At 37.7% G+C, this 21125-nt stretch overlaps 1 protein-coding gene across 1 annotated transcript in view; it reads right to left on the minus strand.

The window, feature by feature from the left end:
• LOC142317322 (uncharacterized) overlaps window positions 1-21125 on the minus strand; it is a 131976-nt gene that overhangs the window by 67982 nt on the left and 42869 nt on the right. The window contains exons 7-9 of the mRNA XM_075353775.1: window positions 13171-13266; window positions 10144-10167; window positions 7930-7971 (exon numbers count right to left, since the gene is read on the minus strand). Coding sequence (XP_075209890.1) covers window positions 7930-7971; window positions 10144-10167; window positions 13171-13266 — 162 coding nt within the window. The remainder of the gene's footprint in view (window positions 1-7929; window positions 7972-10143; window positions 10168-13170; window positions 13267-21125) is intronic.

Raw genomic sequence — 21125 nt, forward strand, 5'->3', positions numbered from 1 at the left:
AATTAGAGAAAGTTAAAGTTGAATTCAATGCTAAATTAGAGGCACTTAAACCTAAAGCTTCACCTACAAAAGATGCTAAAGTGGATGAAGTCGGATCAGAGATCATATACGCCACCTCTAGTGGATGAGAGTAATAAGGTTCGCCTGACTGCCTCATTTGACTACCATGATATTTCTTGGCGTAATAAATAGCCTTTCTAACCTCGCTGAATCCCGAGGTTTTATTCGTTAACACGGTTTAGGGGACTACTAGAACTAGTAGAAAGCTCAAGGAGGACTTCATGGTTGTTCTTCTTTGCAAGCAGAAGTACCTCAAGATTCGGCAAACCAAAGAAACCAGCAAAAGTGATTGCTAATGACAAGGAGACAGTCCGAGTCATCGTGGAGTATTCTGTGGTAAAAAGCTTGAGGTCAAGGTAAACCCGAAGCCAAAGCGTTGGCCCCGGGTCATTGTCTACAACATTGACCAACGGCTATCAGACGACGATGTTCTGTCCCGTATGGGGTGTAGAACACTGAGTTGGATGATACAGTTTTTAAGAAAGAGTGTAGGCTACTCTTCAAGAATGGGAAACGTGATGCATAAAGGTATCACGGAATTTTTGAACTTGGTGCTGGTCTCTTTAAAAAGTTTGTGTCTGAGGGTAGGTGGTTTCTCGATCTCATGTCCTCTTGGATCAGAGAATACGTTCATGTACAATGGTGTTTTATGTGCTGTCGTTTTGGCTACAGAGCCAAGTTCTGTAAATATGCGTCAGTCTGCGCGCATTTTGGCGAGAAGGGTCAAAAGTATGGAGACTGTCCGCAGAAATCCGAGGCTCCATCCTGCGTCAACTGTAAAAGGTCGCGCAAAGAGTGCGGACATTAGGTCAAGAGTAAGGACTGCGGCTGTTATTTACGAGCGGTAAAATTGTACTTCAATTATCTGGAAAGTTAGAACTTATCGTTGATGCTTAATGGCTGTCTGCAGTGTTAGTTGAACGGTTGTTTTGGGTCTCATGGTTGATTTATGCAGCGCCCTTTACGAGTAGGGCGATCTACCAGGTCATGCTGTTTTTATGATCTCTTCACACATGTGACGGTTTTCCTATTCCTCGATGCAATAGGCTTTTGGTTTAGGTCTATTGCGATTGCCAAATCGCTTCTTTGGCACGAGTTCGGTGATGAACTCTGGGCATATTCTGCGCGTTTCTGTTCCTGCTTGCAGAGACGCTTTTGCATCCGGAATGGGTTGATCAAATTTCCTTAGGCTGAATTGCTTCGGTTTCGTCTGAAATGCTGTTTGAGTAGATATAGGGGACCTGGAAGATAACACTTTCTTGACAGTTTCTGCTATTGTATTTATCAATTTTAATGGACTGGCTTATTTCTCCCCCACATTGCACTGGCGACTGCGGGTTCACCTAGTGTTAGTTACCCGGGTGAGTAGAGTCCGTCCAGAAACACTTTCACCCAACCCACCGGGTTGGTTTAGAGGTGAACGCGTCTTCCCACGTCAGCTGATTTGGAAGTCAAGAGTTCCAGCGTTCTAGTCAGAGTAAAGTTAGTTATTTTTACCCCGATTTGAATACTAGATCGTGGATACTGGTGTTCATTGGTGGTTGGGTTTTTCAATTAACCACACCTCTCAGGAATGGTCAAACTGAGACTGTAGAAGACTACATTTCATTTACACTCATAAATATCATCCTCATTCATTCTCTGAAGTATTTTTTGAAAGGTAACTATCGGAGGCAAAAGTCCTTCATTCGATGCCCGTGACCTTCGATTTCTTTCTTGATAATCTCCAGTCGAATTGAGTGGTGCAGGTTTTTAATCACGACACGAAAAGCTCGTTGATCGTTTCTAGTAAAGGTGTAACCTATTAAACCATGTTCCGAAATACATTTAAGTTTTTTCCGCTTCGATGTCCCAAGAAATAATTCTTAGTTGTTTACCTCCGAACAGTCAAATGTTGTAACCCCCTTGCACACGACCATTTTTAGCAGTTCGTACAGCCTCAGTACATCCCGTAAAGCACAATAGGAGGAGGCTTGACTAGTTCCGTTCGGTTAACAACATCCGAATTGTTTAATGGGAGGCCACTAAATTAATTCGATACAGGTTATTCGCCATTGCTAGGACTAGGAATCAGAGTTGGTTTCCTCAGCATAGCTATGGTCCGTCACTGACTAGCAGGTTTGCATTCCATAGCTACGCTTTTGCTACCACTCGAATTTCCCGATATATTTATTGCTATGTCGTCTCTAATAATTTTTATACGCGCAACCCTCTTAGGGTCTCATCATCATGTTTAGTCTACTCGAACGTCAACGGAATATTGCTATAAGTAAATTAAATAAATTCGTTTTGTATATTGTTGTTTCAGTTAGACACTGGTCACCGCATAACATCATCGACGTAGTGAAAAGTTGACCGTAGCGTGCGGGGAAATGGAAACAACCTTACCACCTTACTAATATTGGTATTATATTTTTTTTTAAATAAAAAATCTCCTTTGCACGCAGCTGATAAAACAGTCTTATTTAAAATCAAAATATTGTTTCTAAAAAAGTGAATATTAAAACTAATAAGGTGTATCAATATACACTGTCAGTAACAAATACTGGATTTAAAGGATAAAAACGTTATTGTCAAGTATACCCAACATCCAAACCATGTTGCAGTTGAACCTATGGGACAGATATATATGGACTAGATAAACATGGACAGATAATTGACAAAACAATAAGTAAGAATATGAATTTGATAAGGGTATTGCAATCGGTGGACAAAATACATAAAGAAACAAACAAGTTAGACAAAAATTACCAAAAATGACAAAGATGATTTATAATAGGCCTCACTCGGGGAGATATTTCACTAATGCAAAAAAAATCTCAACCTCCTGCGGTTTCACCTCCAGGGAGGTCTGGAAACTCAACCAAAAAAAGGTGTCTAATGATTGAATGTAGTCACAGTTAAACGATTAAAGTTGATTTTGCCGTATCGGTTTAGTCAGATAAATTTTACCCGCATCGTCGTATTAGAACATTGCTACATCTGATAAAAATTTTAACCGCAACATTTCTGCCCGCTTTAAGTACAAATATTGATGTAGATTATTTAAATACGGTGGAAGTAACACTGCTTTATCATTTATTAACGTTTTCAACGATGAAGATTGTTTCTCAAGAAACTACTGTTCAAGATGTTGGACGATCTTCACATCGGTATAGGCTACATATTGTTGGATATGAAAAAGGTATTTACTAAGCACGATAAGGGTTGCATATGTATCATCTTATATGATTCTGATACTTCGGACAACGAATCGTATTGCTTTGAGCTACACAGAAGTTATACAGACAGATTTGCTGAAGACGAAATGAAAGTTGTAGGTCATCATCCAATGAAGGTAACTTATTACGGTATGAAAGACGATTGTATTATTAAAGATTTAAACTTTTGTAAAATATGTGCGGAGGTGTTTCTTAGAATTATTTGTTCAAACATGTTAAAGATCGTCCATAACTGACAACGGTTAGAAAGTCTTAAACAAGTTGTCTCATTACGATTGTAAACTTTGAAGTCTATACATGATCGTTGTCGTCGTTGTTATTGTGCCTATTATGGAGCTAATTAAGCAAGTAGATGTTACGGTTGGTAAACGACATTTGTCAGAAATGTGTTTCAGTTTAAATTATAGTTATGTATACATTGTTCATCTTAGTGTTCATGCATTTCATAAAGACGGTGATTATAAAGATGATCTTTGATCTGACGAAAAATTAATAATTTATTTTGACTTTGAATGTGGGAACAATTCTACTGGTGTCATGGAAATAAAGAAATCTCATTTTCTAGTTTCCAAGGCGAGAATGATAAACGTGGAAATGCCTTTAAATTAATGATTCATTGAACATAGTGATGGATACGATTACGTTAAATGGATCAACTACGACTAATAATAGTCGTAGTAATAATGTTGTCACCGTTAACGTATTTATCGCAAAGGAAAGGAGATTATCTATCACCTCTCGTATTGCAACTGATGGATTATGAGCTTGTTGATGAAACAGATTTTTTTCGATAATAAAAAACAAAATAAGAAACCACTGCTTGTTGAAAATGATAGGGAAGAGATGAGATCTTGCTCTGGCTCGGCAACCTGCAATGTTACAAGGCAGGCATTCTTTTCCCTCGCGGGGGAAGGGGGAATTGAGATGGAGGTCCTGAACGAGGCAATGGGACGGAGCAATTTTCCCATGCCTTGGAAGCTTGCGAGGTTGCTCCTTGTCCCCAAGAAAGGTAGCAAACCAAGCTCCTACTTACCGTCCTATTTGTCTCTAGCCGACTTTTGCGAAGCTTTATGAGTGTATGTTTGCAGAAAGAATCTGGTACGAGGTGGTTATTTCATGTAAACTGTCACCTTTGGATTACAACTTCGTGAAAGGCGAGGTCTACGGTGGTTGCTCTGAGCAGAGTGGTTGCTTGGATCGTGTGGTTGGTTGGCTGGAGGAGAATCTGGAGGACCAGGCATATTCAATTTCTGGTCCTCCTGGATGTATAGAATGCTTTCAAAAGTCTGTCTTGGGCTATTATATCCGTAGCACTGGCGGAGAGAAGACTTAGCACCTACATCCAAGCTGTGATCTGTGATTTTCAACGTGGACGTGACCGGGTAGCCGCCACAGAGAATGGTGGGATGCGGTTCCAAATGCTGGAGGGTGTGCCTCAGGAGTCCGTTTTGAGCCCCCTCTACTGGAACCTTTCTTTTAATGGCATTCTGAAACTGGGATATCCGTATAGGGATTGCATATACAGATTGTATAGAGAGAGATTCCTTTATGGTGCCGGGTTTGACAGAAAAGGAGGTTAACCATAAGGTGGACCGGGCTCTCGGACAGATGAGTGAGTGGATTCGGGCCAGGGGTATGTACTTTGCGCGACGGAAAACACTATCGCTTGTAGTAGTCAGCAGGCGCAGAGTCCGCCCGATCCGGGTTACTGTTGACGTTTATGATGTTACGAAGGCTCTGTGTGTCAAGTATCTGGGTGTCTGGTTTACACCGTTCTGGGACGTTCACCAGGCACGTAGACGAAATTATGTCCAAGGCGGAAAAGAAAATTACTGGCTATTTAGGTTGTCTAATAGGACGTCAGTGGGGCCTCATGGGTCGAAGCAGAGGCTGGCCTTATCGGCCGCAACGTCCATCCTCTTGTATGCGGCGCCAGTCTTGTTTCGGGATTTTATATCCAGGTGAACAGAAACAGGCTCCTTGAAGCGAAGAATGAATCTGCAGATAACATCATCGTACAGGACTGTTTCTGTTGCGGCTGCTGGAGTCCTAGCTGAAGTCCTTCCAGTCCAACTGCAGGTCCGGAAGAGGAAGTGCATATATCAAAGCATGATGAAGAAAGATACTTCCGCCTTATTGTACCAGGAGTGGCAAGAATATTTGAAGGCAGACCAGCCGGGCGTGTGAACGAGGAGTTTGAACCCCAACCTACGGCCTTGGTTAGAGAGGAGGCACGGAGAATAAGGTTACTATATGTTTCAATTCCGCTCTGGATACGGAGAGTTTGGCGTTTACCTATACCGATTTTGACGGCGGAGTTTGCCAATGGTTTTACTGTGGCTGTCTTGACACATCCCAACACAATTTTTTCGATTGTGATAAATGGTCTGAACGAAAGTGCCACGCAGGGCTTGTGAGGATCTCCCCGATTTTTGTGGTATCACTCATATTTTAAGGGTCACCCGAATGTCAACGGGTGGAGGACTTTGTGACAGTTATTCTTAAGACGAAGGAGTCCGACTACAGGGCCTTCGAAAAAGTGACTTGATGATGGTGGGTTTGAGTGACGGCTAGTCGACAGGTGGAGCTTGGTGGACAGGTGATGAAACGAACTACTCTTTGCCGCTTGCGGGGGCCCGCAAAGGGCATAGCCGGGCCCGGACTACCCCCGAATATTCTGATCGGTGTGGGCGTTTTTTGCGACAGATCTCAGAAGATCCAACCGGCGAGCCGAAAATCTGTGTCGGACGTACAGCCGGCGGATGGGGAGGCACGTTAGAGGTCCAGTGAAACTCTCCTGATTGGTGCTAAGCTTGGTAGAAAATCCACACCAAGGGAGGAGAGATAAAAAAAAACAAGTTGGCAATAGAACAAAAAAATAAATATGTATGGCCTTTCCACCATTGTCAGTGTTTTCAATGCGGAGTTGAATGCTATTATAAAGGTCATATAATTAGCCCAATTGTTTGACACTTGTCTGTTCAGTTTCCATGACCGCTTTGCAGGCGATTAGTGAGATATAATTTTTTCTTTTTCAATTTAGACTCTGGAACCCTAGTACGGTGTTATTTCAGAGGATTATATGCATAAAGTGTAGTCTTGAACAGTCTCAGGTCGACTATTCCTGAGACGTGTGATTAATTGAAACCCAACCACCAAGTAAAAACAGTATCGATGATGTGGTATTCAAATCCGTATAAAAGTAACTGGATTTGAATCATAAAACATTCTACTTCGAAATAAGCTGATTTGCGATGACGAGTTCACCACTAGACCAACCAGGCGGGTTAGTGACATGCGCTCACGTTTTTCCTATTTAGCCTCTGGAACCACGGTGGTAAAGTATTACTTCAGAGGATGATATGGATGATATGAATGAAGTGTAGTCTCAAGTTGGCCATTCCTGAGATGTGTGGTTAATTAAAACCCAACCAACAAAGAACATCTGTATCCACGATCTAGTATTCAAATCCGTATTAAAATAAAAACCTTTACTAGTATTTGAGATTAGAACTCTCGACTTTGAAATTAGCTGATTTGCGATGACGAATTAACCACTAGACCAGCCCGGTGGACTTAATGACTTGTACTTTTGACCCCTGTAGTTGTAATACAAAAATTTTCACTAATTTTGATCGCGTTAGCTTATATTGTTTACTGTTGTAATATTTTGTCCCGGCGCTGATTATCTTACTTTGTTGTGCGCTCAGAAAAAAAAGTCTGGCGTTTGAATATTTTTTAAGATGGATAATTAAAAACTTAACCTGCCCTCAATTTTTTGTTAAAATGATAGAAATATATTTATAATTTTTTCTACCTAAATATAAGATATCGTTCTTTCCTTTAGTTATGTTCACTTAGGTTATGCCTGTATTCATCCCGATCAATGCTCTAATATGGAGTTAATTTATTCTAACAGAAAAATTGTTTTTTACATTTCCCATAATTATGATTGTGCATATATCTTAACAAAATACGTCGCTCTGTTCTATGATCATGGAATCTATTAGTTTGTATGCCACAATTTATATATCCCCACAGAGGTAATTGAGACTTTGGAAATATTTATTTTGAAATTATTTTTTTTGACATTCTTTAAAAGGGATATGTGAACTACTTAAATGAAGTATTCCCTTTGTGTTGTGTGTTCTCACAATATGATCAAATTGTGTTTTAGTCTGTTTTGTCGACCAAATACCCACCTTAAAGTTTAAAAAATTACCTATTTCTTTCTTGGTTTTTTAAAAGTAAGGCGTTAGGCATTCAGAAAGAGAACTGCTTGTACAGGCATATAGGTAGATAAGATTCAACGTTTGAACTCGGTTAATATATTTAGAGTTATATGTACTCACATATCAACAGATATAATGTATTTATGACATGTAACTATAGAAAATAAAATAAAATTAATGTCATATTTATTTTTGTAAATAATAATTCTTATTGAATGATTATATAAAGTGTCAATATATTGAACAATATTCTGATAAACTAGAAAACTAAATACTAAATATAGCAATAATTTTTAAATGTGAAAAATGGACTTATGTGTAATTTGTGCATAATATACGTATATGTATACATGCATAATAAGTACATTATTGCACCATCGTAAGGAATATGTACTCATAAAAGAACTGTTACTTACAAGTTTTTAACTTCGATTCCAGATATTAATGATTGTTCCTTGCTGAAAAAAATGATTTCATTATTTTATGTAACTATAATTTTAAACATAGAAGATTAGATTATTACTAGAAATTTCTAAAGGATTTTCTTCAAAGGGTACAGTAGCAGATTCTTTTTTACTTAACTGCACTTCACAAACTATAAGGCTTGTTATAGTCTATTACGATTTTCTATAAGCTTTTAAATCAGCAGGTTAAAATATTTCTTGTTATACAAAACTAACATCAATTTTTTCCATACGTAAGGTAGTTACAGGCAATGTTGGCATTAAATAACAGAAAACATCGTTTTCATAATGTAATAATACTTCTTGAAAAAAGATATTTCCGTTTCCTTCTATGACAATGCAGGCTATCAACTAGAGATATTTTAAAAAATTTCAAGAATCATTTATTTACATTTCCTTAACTACGTTTTTGCTGCAACATTTCAAGTTTATTTAACAAATACCTATGGGCTGTTATGACTCACCGCCGCTTAGAACTAAAGTAGATTAAGTGACAAAGTGATCTGGTAGCTCTTTGAACTAACCCAACTAGACCGAGTATTCTAGAAAGAAGAACCTCTCCGTAATTTAATATAATATTTCTAATGCTAGTTGGAAAATAACCCGTGCTAGAACGATCCTTTAATAAAATTTATAAGAAGGAAAATAATATAATGTCACATTTCTTTAAAATACTGACTTGATTTTTATTAAAACGATATAACACTTACCTTTACAATATAAGTTTTAACTTTCTGGATATCAATATGAAATAAAAGTACTGATTCATCTGTAAAACCCTTTAATGTGAATTGCTTTGTTTGAAATGAAACAAACAAAGGTGAACTAACATTACGTTATTTTAATATCTTAATCCGCTTTCACCTTTGATAGTTTCACATCAACGCAATGAGTACTTCATCAAACTACACAGAGTTACACCTTTCACCTCTGAACGGTTCCTCATTTGTAGGCAAACAAAAATACCTTCTTAATTTTTGCTTCAGTTACTTTTGAGAATTTCAGCCTTATGTACAGGAATCCTTGATTCACCTTCTTCATAATTTTTACAGAATTACTTTACGTAATCTCGGTTTGATAAGGGGCTTATTAATTCCATAACACATTGGTAGAGAATGATGTTTATTAAAACTGTTGAACAGAACTGCTTTTCAGCTATATTGGAGGTATGAATGAAAAGGCCCTACACCTCGCATTCATGAATTTGCCCTAATTGTAACATAATCCGTTCAGTATTTGCGTCGTAACCTAAGTAATTTTCTTCAGTAAAATCCTTCTGTCAAGTTTTTTTTTTTTAAGTAAACATTGAGCCTAAATTTGTGCTTGATTTTTTTACTGGTTTCATGTTTCATATTTTTAAACACAAAAATTGCGTTAATCAATGCCATGCGATTGAAATAAAAGCGAAATTAGTTTTCAACTTTTATTATATCTTATTCACAATATGGTGATCACTGCTACATCCAAATTTTGTTGTTCGGAGCAGGGTCAACTGCTGCGGTGTTTTGATAACAAATTTTTTATTTGAAAATCTTTCTGGTGAACGGAGAGCATTTTTAAAACCTTTGAAGAACATTAATTATTGCATCAAAGTTGGAGATTTTTTTTACAGGTTTGAGTGATAAAAATAAAGTGCATCATACTTAATTTGCTGTCTTTCTTAATAAAATACTTTTAAAATTAGAATTTTTAACTTCTTAAATGTTAATTTATTTTGAGTTAATTTATTTGAAAATGTATTTACTATTAATGTGAATGGTAAATCAGTAATGGTACAATACTTTATGTGTAAATTGATATATTTTTGTGTTAACCTACAGAAAATATGCGTGAATGGTTCTTAAGAATTTAGCAAATAATTAAATATCAATAATAAAATCAAACATGATTCAAAATCATAAATGATCCTGAATCATGTTTGATTTAATATATATGTGTGTGTGATGTGACTATCATTGTAAACCACAGGTAAGAGGTATGCAAAAAGACAAAAATAGAAATTTTAAAATGCAATATTAAAGGAAAATGCTGAAAATATTTCCTGTGAGTTCAGAATAACGATGTTTTAAAATGATTTGTATAAAATGAATAACTTGAAATATAAGGTAACATTCTTAGTAAAATTGTAACCGTTAGTCTTTATAGGTTATGTTTTTGGTTACTTACGTGTGAATTATTCCTCCTTTGATCCTAAAATAATAAAGAATTAAGATTAAACATCTTTTAAATGATTTCTTATAAGTTATATTATTTTACATAACTTAAGAAATGTATTTCCTAAAATAGATTTTATTCTTTCAATTCCGTTTATTACTGAATCATTATTGAAAGTAGCTTTATTTAATCGTAATCTTAAACCTACAGCTACCGAATCTACATTTTTTTCTTCTGGAACTAAAAGTGAAATAAAATCAGTTTAATTAAACATTGCTTTAATTTATTCATTATAGAGTAATAATTGTACTACCATAACACTCATTCAATTAGGCTTACATAAACTCAAACGGCTACATCTCTTAATTTTCTATTCTTCATAGAAAAAAAAATTTCATCGTTTTAAAAGTATGACAATTTCATAACTAATTAATTTGAATGAGTTCTCTTCTTATTAGTACTTGTGATAATTTTCCTGAAAGTAGTTTGGAACTTCTGTCAGCTTACAAATATTCTTGATTGCAATTTTTTAATATTGGCATTTCATTTATACGAAATCAAGTTAAGCGTACTCTTGAGCTGAGTTTTGTCGTAGGGATTACAAAACTGAACTATTACATTACAATGGCATGTAGAAACCACCAGAAAGAAACGCTGGACCAGTGCACAGAATGTATAAGTAGATATTTGGATATGCACAGATTAGTTTCTAAAATGGCTTTTCATTATCGTAAAATAAATTTTGATTATTTTTTCCGTACATCCCCCCGAAATATCGAGTGAAAATATTTTAGAAATTTTTTTATTATACTTAATAAAAAATGGTGTTTTGACTTTCATTTTCATTTATAAATAATTTTCCTTTGTTTTTTTAAATACAATGCAAATAATACACATTTATATCTGTTATATTGTTACTTATAAACACAAATTATGAAAATTAGGAATAGAGAGATAGTTATTAAAAAATGCAGATAAATTTTACTCCAATATTTACTTATCATAAACAATTAATTGAAAAACCATTGTAGTTAATATTCAGTTAATTTTCATATCTATTTACGGTAGAATTAATAAAATCATGAAGCAAATAAATATTTACTCAGTACACATATTTGATTATATTAAAATAAATTAATAATAAAACTATGTAAGGTGGTTCAGTTAAAAAGCAATTACAAAAAAAGTAAATGGTTACAGCTTGATTACTAAAGTGAAAAGTATGTTATTCAAAAATTTCAAACCCCTTAATTTGTTAAAGCAGAGCAATCATACCAATCATTTATTATTATTATTAATAGTTTGTTCTTTTTGTTATAAGTGTAATAAAAAAAATATATTTTCTATCTCTACGTTTTGATATAAGAATGACCGAATCCCTTCTTTTTCCTGCGCTGAAAACTAAATGTATTCATCAACCCCCGGAAGCGATTTAAAATAAATAAGTTTATATTAAAAATTAACTAAAAAAAATTAAAATAAAAACTAAACCTAATAATACAAAAAACCCAGCGTAATTGTCAAACTCCTGTGACATATGCTAAAAGAAAAAAAAAAAAAAAAATATAAAATATTATATTAATTTAAAAATTAAAATTTACCTTCTGCTATACGTCAAATAGCGTAAATAGCTGAAATCTACTGCAGAAAACTCAAATATCTGAATATAAACGGAAGGCTCTTAGATATTGTAAAAATTAATAACTTAGAAACAATCGTAGACAATTACCTCCTGTTCTTATTGTTATTCTGTGTTATTACTCTCCTTGGCGGCCTTCTCTCGTTAATTACTGCTGTAGATTTTGAAAGTATCATAAGAAGAACCAAAATCCGGTTAAGAAATATTTTATAATATTATAAATAGCGTAAAACCGGATTCTATACGAGACGTTCATACGAACGGTTCTAAAGGCGCTAATTCTGCTGGCTTTTCTTTTGTGACTGACAGTAGAATATAGACGTTTGGCCTTCCCAGCGTTATAAATATTTTCGTTGCGGAGCTGTATGCTATTATTAAGGCCTTAAATATATTTAACCAAACATTTCGACACGCATTTTTCTGTTCAGATTCCATGAGTGCCTTACTGGCAATTAGTGACATGTCCTCCGGTCAAACTGTCGTCTGTGACATACTGTCTATATCTGAAATGAAGCTCACAACTGTGAGCTTCTCCTTGAACTCCAGCGATATTGGAATTTCAAGCAACAAGCAAAACGCTGATAGTGCGGCAAATGAGGTTTGTTTCACCAACCGAATTGTTTCTGATGACTTCTCTGTTTTCTGAAGAAGGTAATCGCAGATGAGTGGCCAAGTGAATGGAATGTTAACATCAACCGTAAACTTTTTTCTATTAAGAATACTGTATCACTCTGAAGCTCCTCATAGAGGAATAGCCGTCGAGATTATTATTTGCCGTATTCGTATTTGGCTCACTGGCTCGCTCACGAATATCTCATGATTCAGATCGATGCACCCATTTGTATTTTCTGTGGCTGAAAACTACCTGTACACCACATCGTTGTGAATTGCGTCAGTTATGCGGCGTTGCTTAGGAAGTTTAAACTACGGGCTAACTTCCGAAATATATTCGGAAACAATGAGTCGTTCGAAACCTAGAACTTCCTATTCGTTAATATACAAATTTTTAATTTTCTATTTTTATGGTTCTGGTTTTTCATTGTAAATCCGAGTAATTTATCTTGTATTGCTTCCTTCTAATTTTGCCCCACACGTAATTTATCAATTAGGGATGCACATTTGTTTAGGATCATTACAAACAATTTAAGCTTTATGATCTCTAACTACAAATATAGCTTTGTGAAATATTGTGTATAAATGAAATAATTTTCTCTGAACATATATTAAAACTTAGGTTTTTCTTTTTACAAACAATCATAGATACATCGAATGTGAAAACTCTTCAAAATTTACTGAAGAAACTTCATAGCCAACTCAGAAATACTCAATTTGAATCTTAAAAATATATTTATTTTTAATATTTAGCACACAGTAATTTAAAGACTCTATGGAATTCTTACATAATATTTTGCGGAATCTTGTTCAAAAGCTTAAGTAGAGCTGGTGAAAAGTCATTACGATTTACATATGTATCTTTAGAAAGATGTATTTTAAAACTGAAAAAAATAAGCAGAAAAAATTTTTATTAAAAACATTAGTGAATTTTAAGATATTTTTTTCTTTATGGCGCTATATATATTGCTACAGATATAAATTAATATACCAGGTGATCATTTGAAAAGTTATCACATTTATTCCTCAACAACTACCAGCTGTTTGCTAAAAAAACAACCCATCGTACTTCCGTTTGCAGGCATGCATACCATTCTTGGTGGGAGTCTTTTTAAAATTATTTTCGAAGGAGTGGAACCCAGCTTCTCCGCTACACCTGCTGCAAATCAAAAATCTTAAATGGCAATAGTAATATTTAATTAGATTAATTGACAACCGGAAAAAATAATGGATTTTGGTGAAAAGAAGATTAAAATCCGCCCACCCCTTCGCTCTGTAGGTGCGAAAAACCTTGGGATAGTATTTTTTTTAAATTTCAGTGCAACAAAAATAAGTATAAAAATACGTGTTATTTGTTCTAAAACCATTTGAAATAATCTTAATCTGTGGAGTAAAACTGTAAAAATTATTTTTTAAATTACAACAAAAACGTTCACCCTTAAATGTTTCCTACAAATCTTCTTTATACAAATTTATTTTTTCTATTGTTGCGGAACATATAGAATAATTACTTGGTATATGTTACTGCCTGATTAACACAACTTCTATCACCAAAAATGTTGATATCATAAATATAATAAAATGTTTACTAAAAAATGATGGTAAATTAAACAAATTGCAAATAATTAATGCAAACAGTTGGATGTAGCAACACAGCGCTTTGGCTAAACAGGATGCCGGTTTGCTAACTACTGCCGGTCAATCGGCTTGGTTTACGACTGAATCTTACGCTTGCCGACGGGTCGGGTAGATAGGTGAGAGCCCGAGACACCTTGATAAGACTAGTTTCCTGTTTGGGGTGGATTAGGATCTATATCTCTCTGATACCCCTGGCGTCCGTATGGGCGTCCCAAATGTGTGTCTCCGTGGTGGGTGGGGAGCTGGTGAGACGAAATTTTCTAAAACATCCTATGGATCCTAAAACCTCAAATCCTCGTTCAGTAACCCAGGAAAACCTTGAGGGCAAACGCCCTCGTTCTGAAGTCTCTCCTCCTTCGACTTCATCGTCGAAGAAGTAGAAACGTGTAGATTTACGACATGCGTTGATAGTTGAATCAAAAGGAACTCCCCGTCCAAAATATCTTGTAAATAAAAGAAACGATGGAAAGGAAACCGATTTTTCAAAAATCAGTTCCTTCTTCATAGCAAAGAAACTCGCGACAAAAACCGGTGGACAAGTTAAAGAAGTTTAAAAAGACAAAAGCTGGATTATTCACTGAAGCGCTAAACGACGTACAATCAGCGAAATTATTACAGATACAACAATTGGTGAACATTGATGTTACTGTCAAAGCTCACGGCACACTCAACTATTCCAAAGAAGTAGCAGTCTTTTGTGAAGTAGCATTGCAAGGTGTCATCGCATGTAGGCGATTAAACGTGAGGAGGAATGGATAGCTGTTATCCTCTTCTTCACATGTCCTTACTTTTAATAAGCCGTCGTTGCTTGAAAAAATCAGAGCCGCGGAATCCCATCGGTTGGATGTGCGCGCTTACATCCCACCACTGATGAGATGTTTCAAATACCACACTTTTGGTCATATCTCCGACAGATGCAATTGTGAAGAGATTTGTGCGTATGGCGAAAAATTTCATGAAGGTGTACTGTGTAAAGAAATCGCTATATGTGTCAATTGCGGACAAGATTCAGAAAGTTCTAAAAATTGACCTGCTTTCAAAAAAGAAATCGCGATACAAGAAACTAAAGTTCTCAGAAAATGTAATTATCTTGAAGCGAAGAAATTAGTTAATGCACAAACGCCGGGTAAGGAATACTTTGCGCAGACAGCTGCGACTAGCATACATACATCTTCGCCACAAGTGATTGAAAGCTTAATAAAGCAATTGACACCAGCTCTAACTACATTTTTAGGTAAATATATAGAAAGGAAATTTGCTTCAGTTAAACTAATGCCGCCGACCAGAAGTCAGCAGTCAAATGTCCTCATCGTCAATTCAAACAAACCATCGACGTCAAATACACAAGGGATTACTGAGGAGATTCAGCGTGACGGTAAGTCCAAAGCTGATTATACGGGTACATCGAGTTTATAAAAAATAAAATATCCTCTGGAACCTCAAGATCTCCCACAAAATCCAAATACCAAAAGGACAGAGAGCGCAGAAGCATAATACTTCTGTGGTAGAGAAACTAGAGAGAATGTAAACGACACAAGGTGTGACAGTGGGACCTCTCGCTCCGGTACCGCTGTTAGTTCATGCATCTTTGACCGGATTCCGAAACCAGCAATTCTCGGTCTTACAAAGGATGCAACTCTGCCAAGCCCTGAGATTATGTTAGTCTCCTAACATAACAGGAGAGTGACTGTGGCTCTGTGGAGGTCTCAAACTGACCCAAGGTGTACATATACAAAAAAGGAGAAAAGATGGAAAAAGGTAAATCGCGCTTATAAAAGAAGTAGAGAATGTAATACGATGGAATATTAACGGTTGTCTCTTACAGCTGACTGAGCTTCAACTACTTGTATATAACAACTCTACATGCGTGTGTCTTCACGAAACATACTTTAAGCCTGAACATGACTTCAATCTACGTGGATATGTTGTTATACGTACAGAAGTTGAACCTGATCGGCGAGCAAGTGGTGTGGTGTTACTACTTTTGTACGTTCACAACTGCCTTTTCGACGAATTCAGCTAAAAAATGCGTTACAAGCTGTCGCTATACGACTAATATCTTTCGTTAAAGTCTCCGTCTGTAATACATATCTTTCAGACAGCAAATGGAACATCGATGATCTACAAAATTTATATGATCTACTTATATGACCAACGATTAGAATGTTGAGGGCGCAACGTCGAAGAATTGATATAGAATAACAAGCTAATCCTTTTAAACAAAGTTACAGGAACGTTTTTCAACATACGAAACGGTGAAACTTCGGCCATAGATTTGTCATTTTGCAGTCCAGCATTGTCGCTTTCCTTGTATTGGAACGTTGATGAACACCTTCATGGAAGCCACCACTGTCCAAATATAATCAAAACAAATATACGGCAAAAAGCATCATATTTTATTCGGCGATGGTGCCTTAAACGTGCCGATTGGACTGGCTACATAAACAACGTCGTTATGCCGGTTTATACTGAAAAAATCAATGAAAACATATAAGTATCAACGCGGGCAATTTAAAATTCACCAAAAAAAAACATTCCTATAGCAACCGTAAATTTGATGAAACCCAGGGTACAATTGTGGATGTCTCAGCATACAGAACAGTCTCATATGAGGCGCAGTATGTTCTGTCTGGGGTCCCCCCTATAGACTCAATGGCATTGAGTAGGGTAGAGAGGATGCAGGGGATAGAGGTACAAGAAACAAAAAATAGATTAAAGACGAGGTGGCAAAATAGATGGACAGTGCAGGGGACCGCCAAACGAACAAAGGATCTAATCCCAGATTTATTTAGATGGTTGGATAGAAGATTCGGATAGGTCGACTTCTATCTTACTGCGTTCATTACAGGTCACGGAAATTTTAATGAGTACCTGTGTAGAATTTGAAGAAGGCCGGAACCGGGCTGCATGTATTGTGGGATAGAAGACAGTGCTGAACACCCATTTTTGAGTGTGGTAAATGGAGAACACTTAGGGCCACCTCAGGAATTGATGGGAAAAGCCCCATAGAAGTATTTAGATATATGATGGTCAACGAGAATAATTGGAGGAAGGTGGCGGACTTCGCGAGGGGGGTTATATCACAGAAGGATGCGGATGAGAGGACACTAGGTTTTTAGGGATAGTGATAGGGAAGGGCAGACAGCCGCAGTGGTAAGGGTCGGCATGCTGAGGTGTGCCGGCTTCAAGGATCCACTGGGGACTCCATGGGAAATTAGGTTAGGGGAATAATTGAAAAATTAAATTAAATAAAAGAGAAAAGACCCGACACCACGTCAAGACAAATCATGGTATGGCGTGGTGTCACGCCATACCAGAGGGCAAACAGGGCAAAAATAAGTACTCAAAAGATCTGACCGGCGAGCCGACCTTCCATGCCGGACAAACAGCTGGTAGGCGGGAAGTATAGCAGACTATACTTGTAGAGTATAGCAGACACTCCCCTGGGAGGCGTAATACCAACCAGTCGGACCGGCCTATTGGAGTAGAGTATATAAAAAAAAAAGGTTCAGTTTTGGAGCTTAGAAATAAATATAGCAATGAGAAAAATAAATCCTTCAATTTATTCAAGAAAGGTCTTATCCCGGAAAATTAAATATCCATTAAAAAACCACGTTCCTACGCCATACGCATCATATTATCTGCAAAAAATGCATCCTGAGAGGCATATGTATCCTCCATCGACAATAAAACACCTGTTGTGCAAGTACGAAATAAGTTTAGTCTATAGCGGCCCGGACTGATAGCCGTTGAAATAACCCGCTTAAACAAGACGGTGACGTCGTTTTATTGATTGATTTGCAAGGAATTTCTACTGCCACACCACTGAATGTCTGTGCCAAAAACGGCTACTGAGTCTCAAATTACTTTAGCGACCAGTATCCTAAATAACTCCAAGAGCACCTAATTGCGTGAGAGAACTAGGCATGGTGCCACATAAAACTTACTTCGTGTCCCACTGCTCACTTATCTTACATTCTTAAATGGGTAGGAGCACCCCATTAACTACTAAAATATATATGACATTCAATAAAAAAAATTTATCTCGTAAAGACAGAAATTCGCTGCCACGCTTAGGTAGCTGAATGCCAGATCGTACCTGACCACTAATATTAAAGCGCTTATAGCTTTTAATTGGCTGATCAGCAGCCATAACTCTTGGGTAGCTTCTCACAGCAACGAGGTGGTAGTCATTCCCTTAAATAAACCACTGATACCGGTTGAACAAAGCAACGGTATCAAGAAACACCCACACGGTCCGACAATACGGCTCACGCCAAATTGAAACGCCGCTTATGAGTGGCAATTTTCCCCTTGCACCCTAAGTTCCAGGGTGGCCTCTATTCTGATCCCCCAATACCTAGGCAGTCGAACATCATATGTACGTTTGACTGGCCTCTCCGCAGACGCGCATCTCATCAGCTGCAGAGCGGAACCGAAACAAATATTGGTTCAAGTTTGCGTGGTTGGAGAGCACCTGGGAACCGTTGCCCTTAAAAACGAAGGAGATGCATACTATCCTCACAAGTCCTGTATAAATTTACACAAGGACCTTCCCTTAGTCATGGTGTGCCATTCTTGCTGCCATGGTACCATCGCAAGGCTGTAAAGCCTCCTCCTCAGGCAGGAGATGGGCAACTGAACGAAATTTATAACCGGTACAATGTGATCAATGTTCCGTTCCTGTACAGGCCCGGCTCAAAACTGCATCCCAAATACCTCAGCCTCTCGAACTCTTCGCAACATCCACATGGCCGTCCGAACTTTCATCACTAAATCGATTGGAAGAGCCTTTCTCAATACGGTGGTAGCCTCGTAGGAGGTTGTTTTAAAAACAATAGTGCATACTAATGCTAATTAATGCTCTGTGCTGGGCACTCCTTAAATTGTGAATAAGTGCTCGATTTCTGTTCAACCTATGAGCCCAAACTGACGCATCATAAGAGGCCATTCTTTCGAAGACACCTCGGTGCACCTTGTACAAATGACGGCCCGACAGCCCGTACTCTATCCGAGTGAAGTCGTAATTGATCAAGAAGCTATAGTTGAATTGTTGGCTGATCACTTTGAAACTGTATGTAGCAATGAATATTATCACATCAATTTTATTCGCATCTTAAGAAAACAAGTAGTACTAAACTTTGTAACGGAAAACGATCTTTTTTATAATGTACCATTTACATTCGTCCAATTCAATCACGTTCTACGAAACTCCAGTGATACTTAACCTGGATATGATGATGTTCCATATGCGTTCATCATAAATCTTAAAAACGGTAATAAAGCGTGGATATTACACTTACTTATTAGAATATGGATTGTCCGCCGACCACTGGAAACCAAGATTTGCCGGTCCTTTGGCAAGGTATCAATTATTCTTTTCCGACCCAACGGCCGGACTATCATGGTCCCCCTGAGGAAGTTCTCGACAACCATATCCAACACAAGATTTTGGCTGTGTATAGCCTTGAGGATTTCGAGCTCCTCTGCCCTCGTTGCTCTTGGTAAATCGTAGACCAATATTAGCGGCCGCTGCTTGGCAAGCAACTGTGCCTTCAGCCTCTTCTTCCTAAGAACGCCGGCCTCCAGCTGCCGCTTCGCCTGCTGCTGATTAAAAAACTCCAAGACCATTCCCTGGTCAATTTTTTTTGTGATCCTGTAATTCAACCTTTACTTCCACGGGTCTATGACCTTCTTCAGGATCAGCTCTGTCATCGCAGACGAAGCCCTCTCGCACAGCAGCCGGGTCTTGGTCTTAATTTTGTCCCTGGCCTAAACTTTACCCAGAATCCCCATCCGTTCATTTGAACCAGCACGCCGGTCCTTGTGACTGGGGCTATCCGCCCTGCCCGTATCTAAACCTAAAAACCACGTTTGCGCACTTCTTCATCCTTTGAGCCTAGCACAACCGTCGCAAATTTATCGAAAACCCTCGTATTATTTGCTAACATAAAGGTATGCGGCACTCGTTCAGATGGTATAAGGCACTCTATGCCCGCCTACATTCGCATCACATCCCACTCACTACACTGAAAGATTTTGCGTTCCGCTGTATCATCCCTGCTGCAGAACATGCAACAGGAAGAATCGCACCTGCCTACTCTATGTAAATAGTACTCGAAGGCACTATGGCCGGTAAAAATCTGTGTTATTTGGTATTTAAACTCCCCATGGCAACGTTTGATTCAAGCCTTTAGGTCTGATTTGACATATTTAGTACACCGTGACCTATCACATCTCGCCCATCATTCGCTCCAGGTATTGAGCGTTCTACATTCCGCATCCTGTCTATCCGTGCCTCCGTAACTACTATTTCTTTCCTCAATCTCTAAACGTATCAGGGAAACCGCGGTTAATACGCAAGCTGTTTCGTAACAAACTGTCCTATAACCTGTGATTATGTTCAACAGCGTGCGTCTGTGAACGTTCTGCTCTTTGTTTAGGTTGCGTTTCACTCTCATGGCAGACCCCAAACCAGGGAGGCATATAGCCTTGCAGTCTTTTGTCCTCTCCGCCTTGTCGTAGCATTTTACGCTTGCCTTGTACTGGAGCGGTTAATCTCCTACTCTCAGATCAATGCGGCCTCCCTTATTTTCTGCTAGTCAACGTGGTTAACTCACATTTATTCGGTGACAATTCTAATCCATGTTCATTCAGGTAAGTGTTTACACCAGCTAATGCTGCATTGTCCCGTATGTCCAAATCATCCGCAGACTTACCGCTGTCAATCACGGCCAAAATGTCGGCAGAGGCGAATATTTCAACCCACCCAATATTTGAAATTGCAGCTTCTAATTTTGTGCGTCTGCAGTTATCCAACGGTCCTTCAATTATTCCCCAATATGTCTGCATAAGTAGTCAGTAATTCTCTTAAACGTGAGGACTGTCTTTATTGATTCCCATGCTAGGATCCCGAATGCGTTCTTGATATCCATTACTATGAACATTAGCATAAATCTTGTTCACCATATGCCCTGCCGCACTTCTGCTACCCATTCTAAAACCTTAGCAATGGCTTGAATGGCCGACCGCCCACACAAAAATTCAAACTGGTTGGCGTGAATGCCGAATCAACTTCTCCACTATGCGGGGCACCAGCATACTC

The sequence above is a fragment of the Lycorma delicatula genome, chromosome 1 (genome assembly GCF_047948215.1).
Source record: "Lycorma delicatula isolate Av1 chromosome 1, ASM4794821v1, whole genome shotgun sequence".
NCBI lineage: Eukaryota > Metazoa > Arthropoda > Insecta > Hemiptera > Fulgoridae > Lycorma > Lycorma delicatula.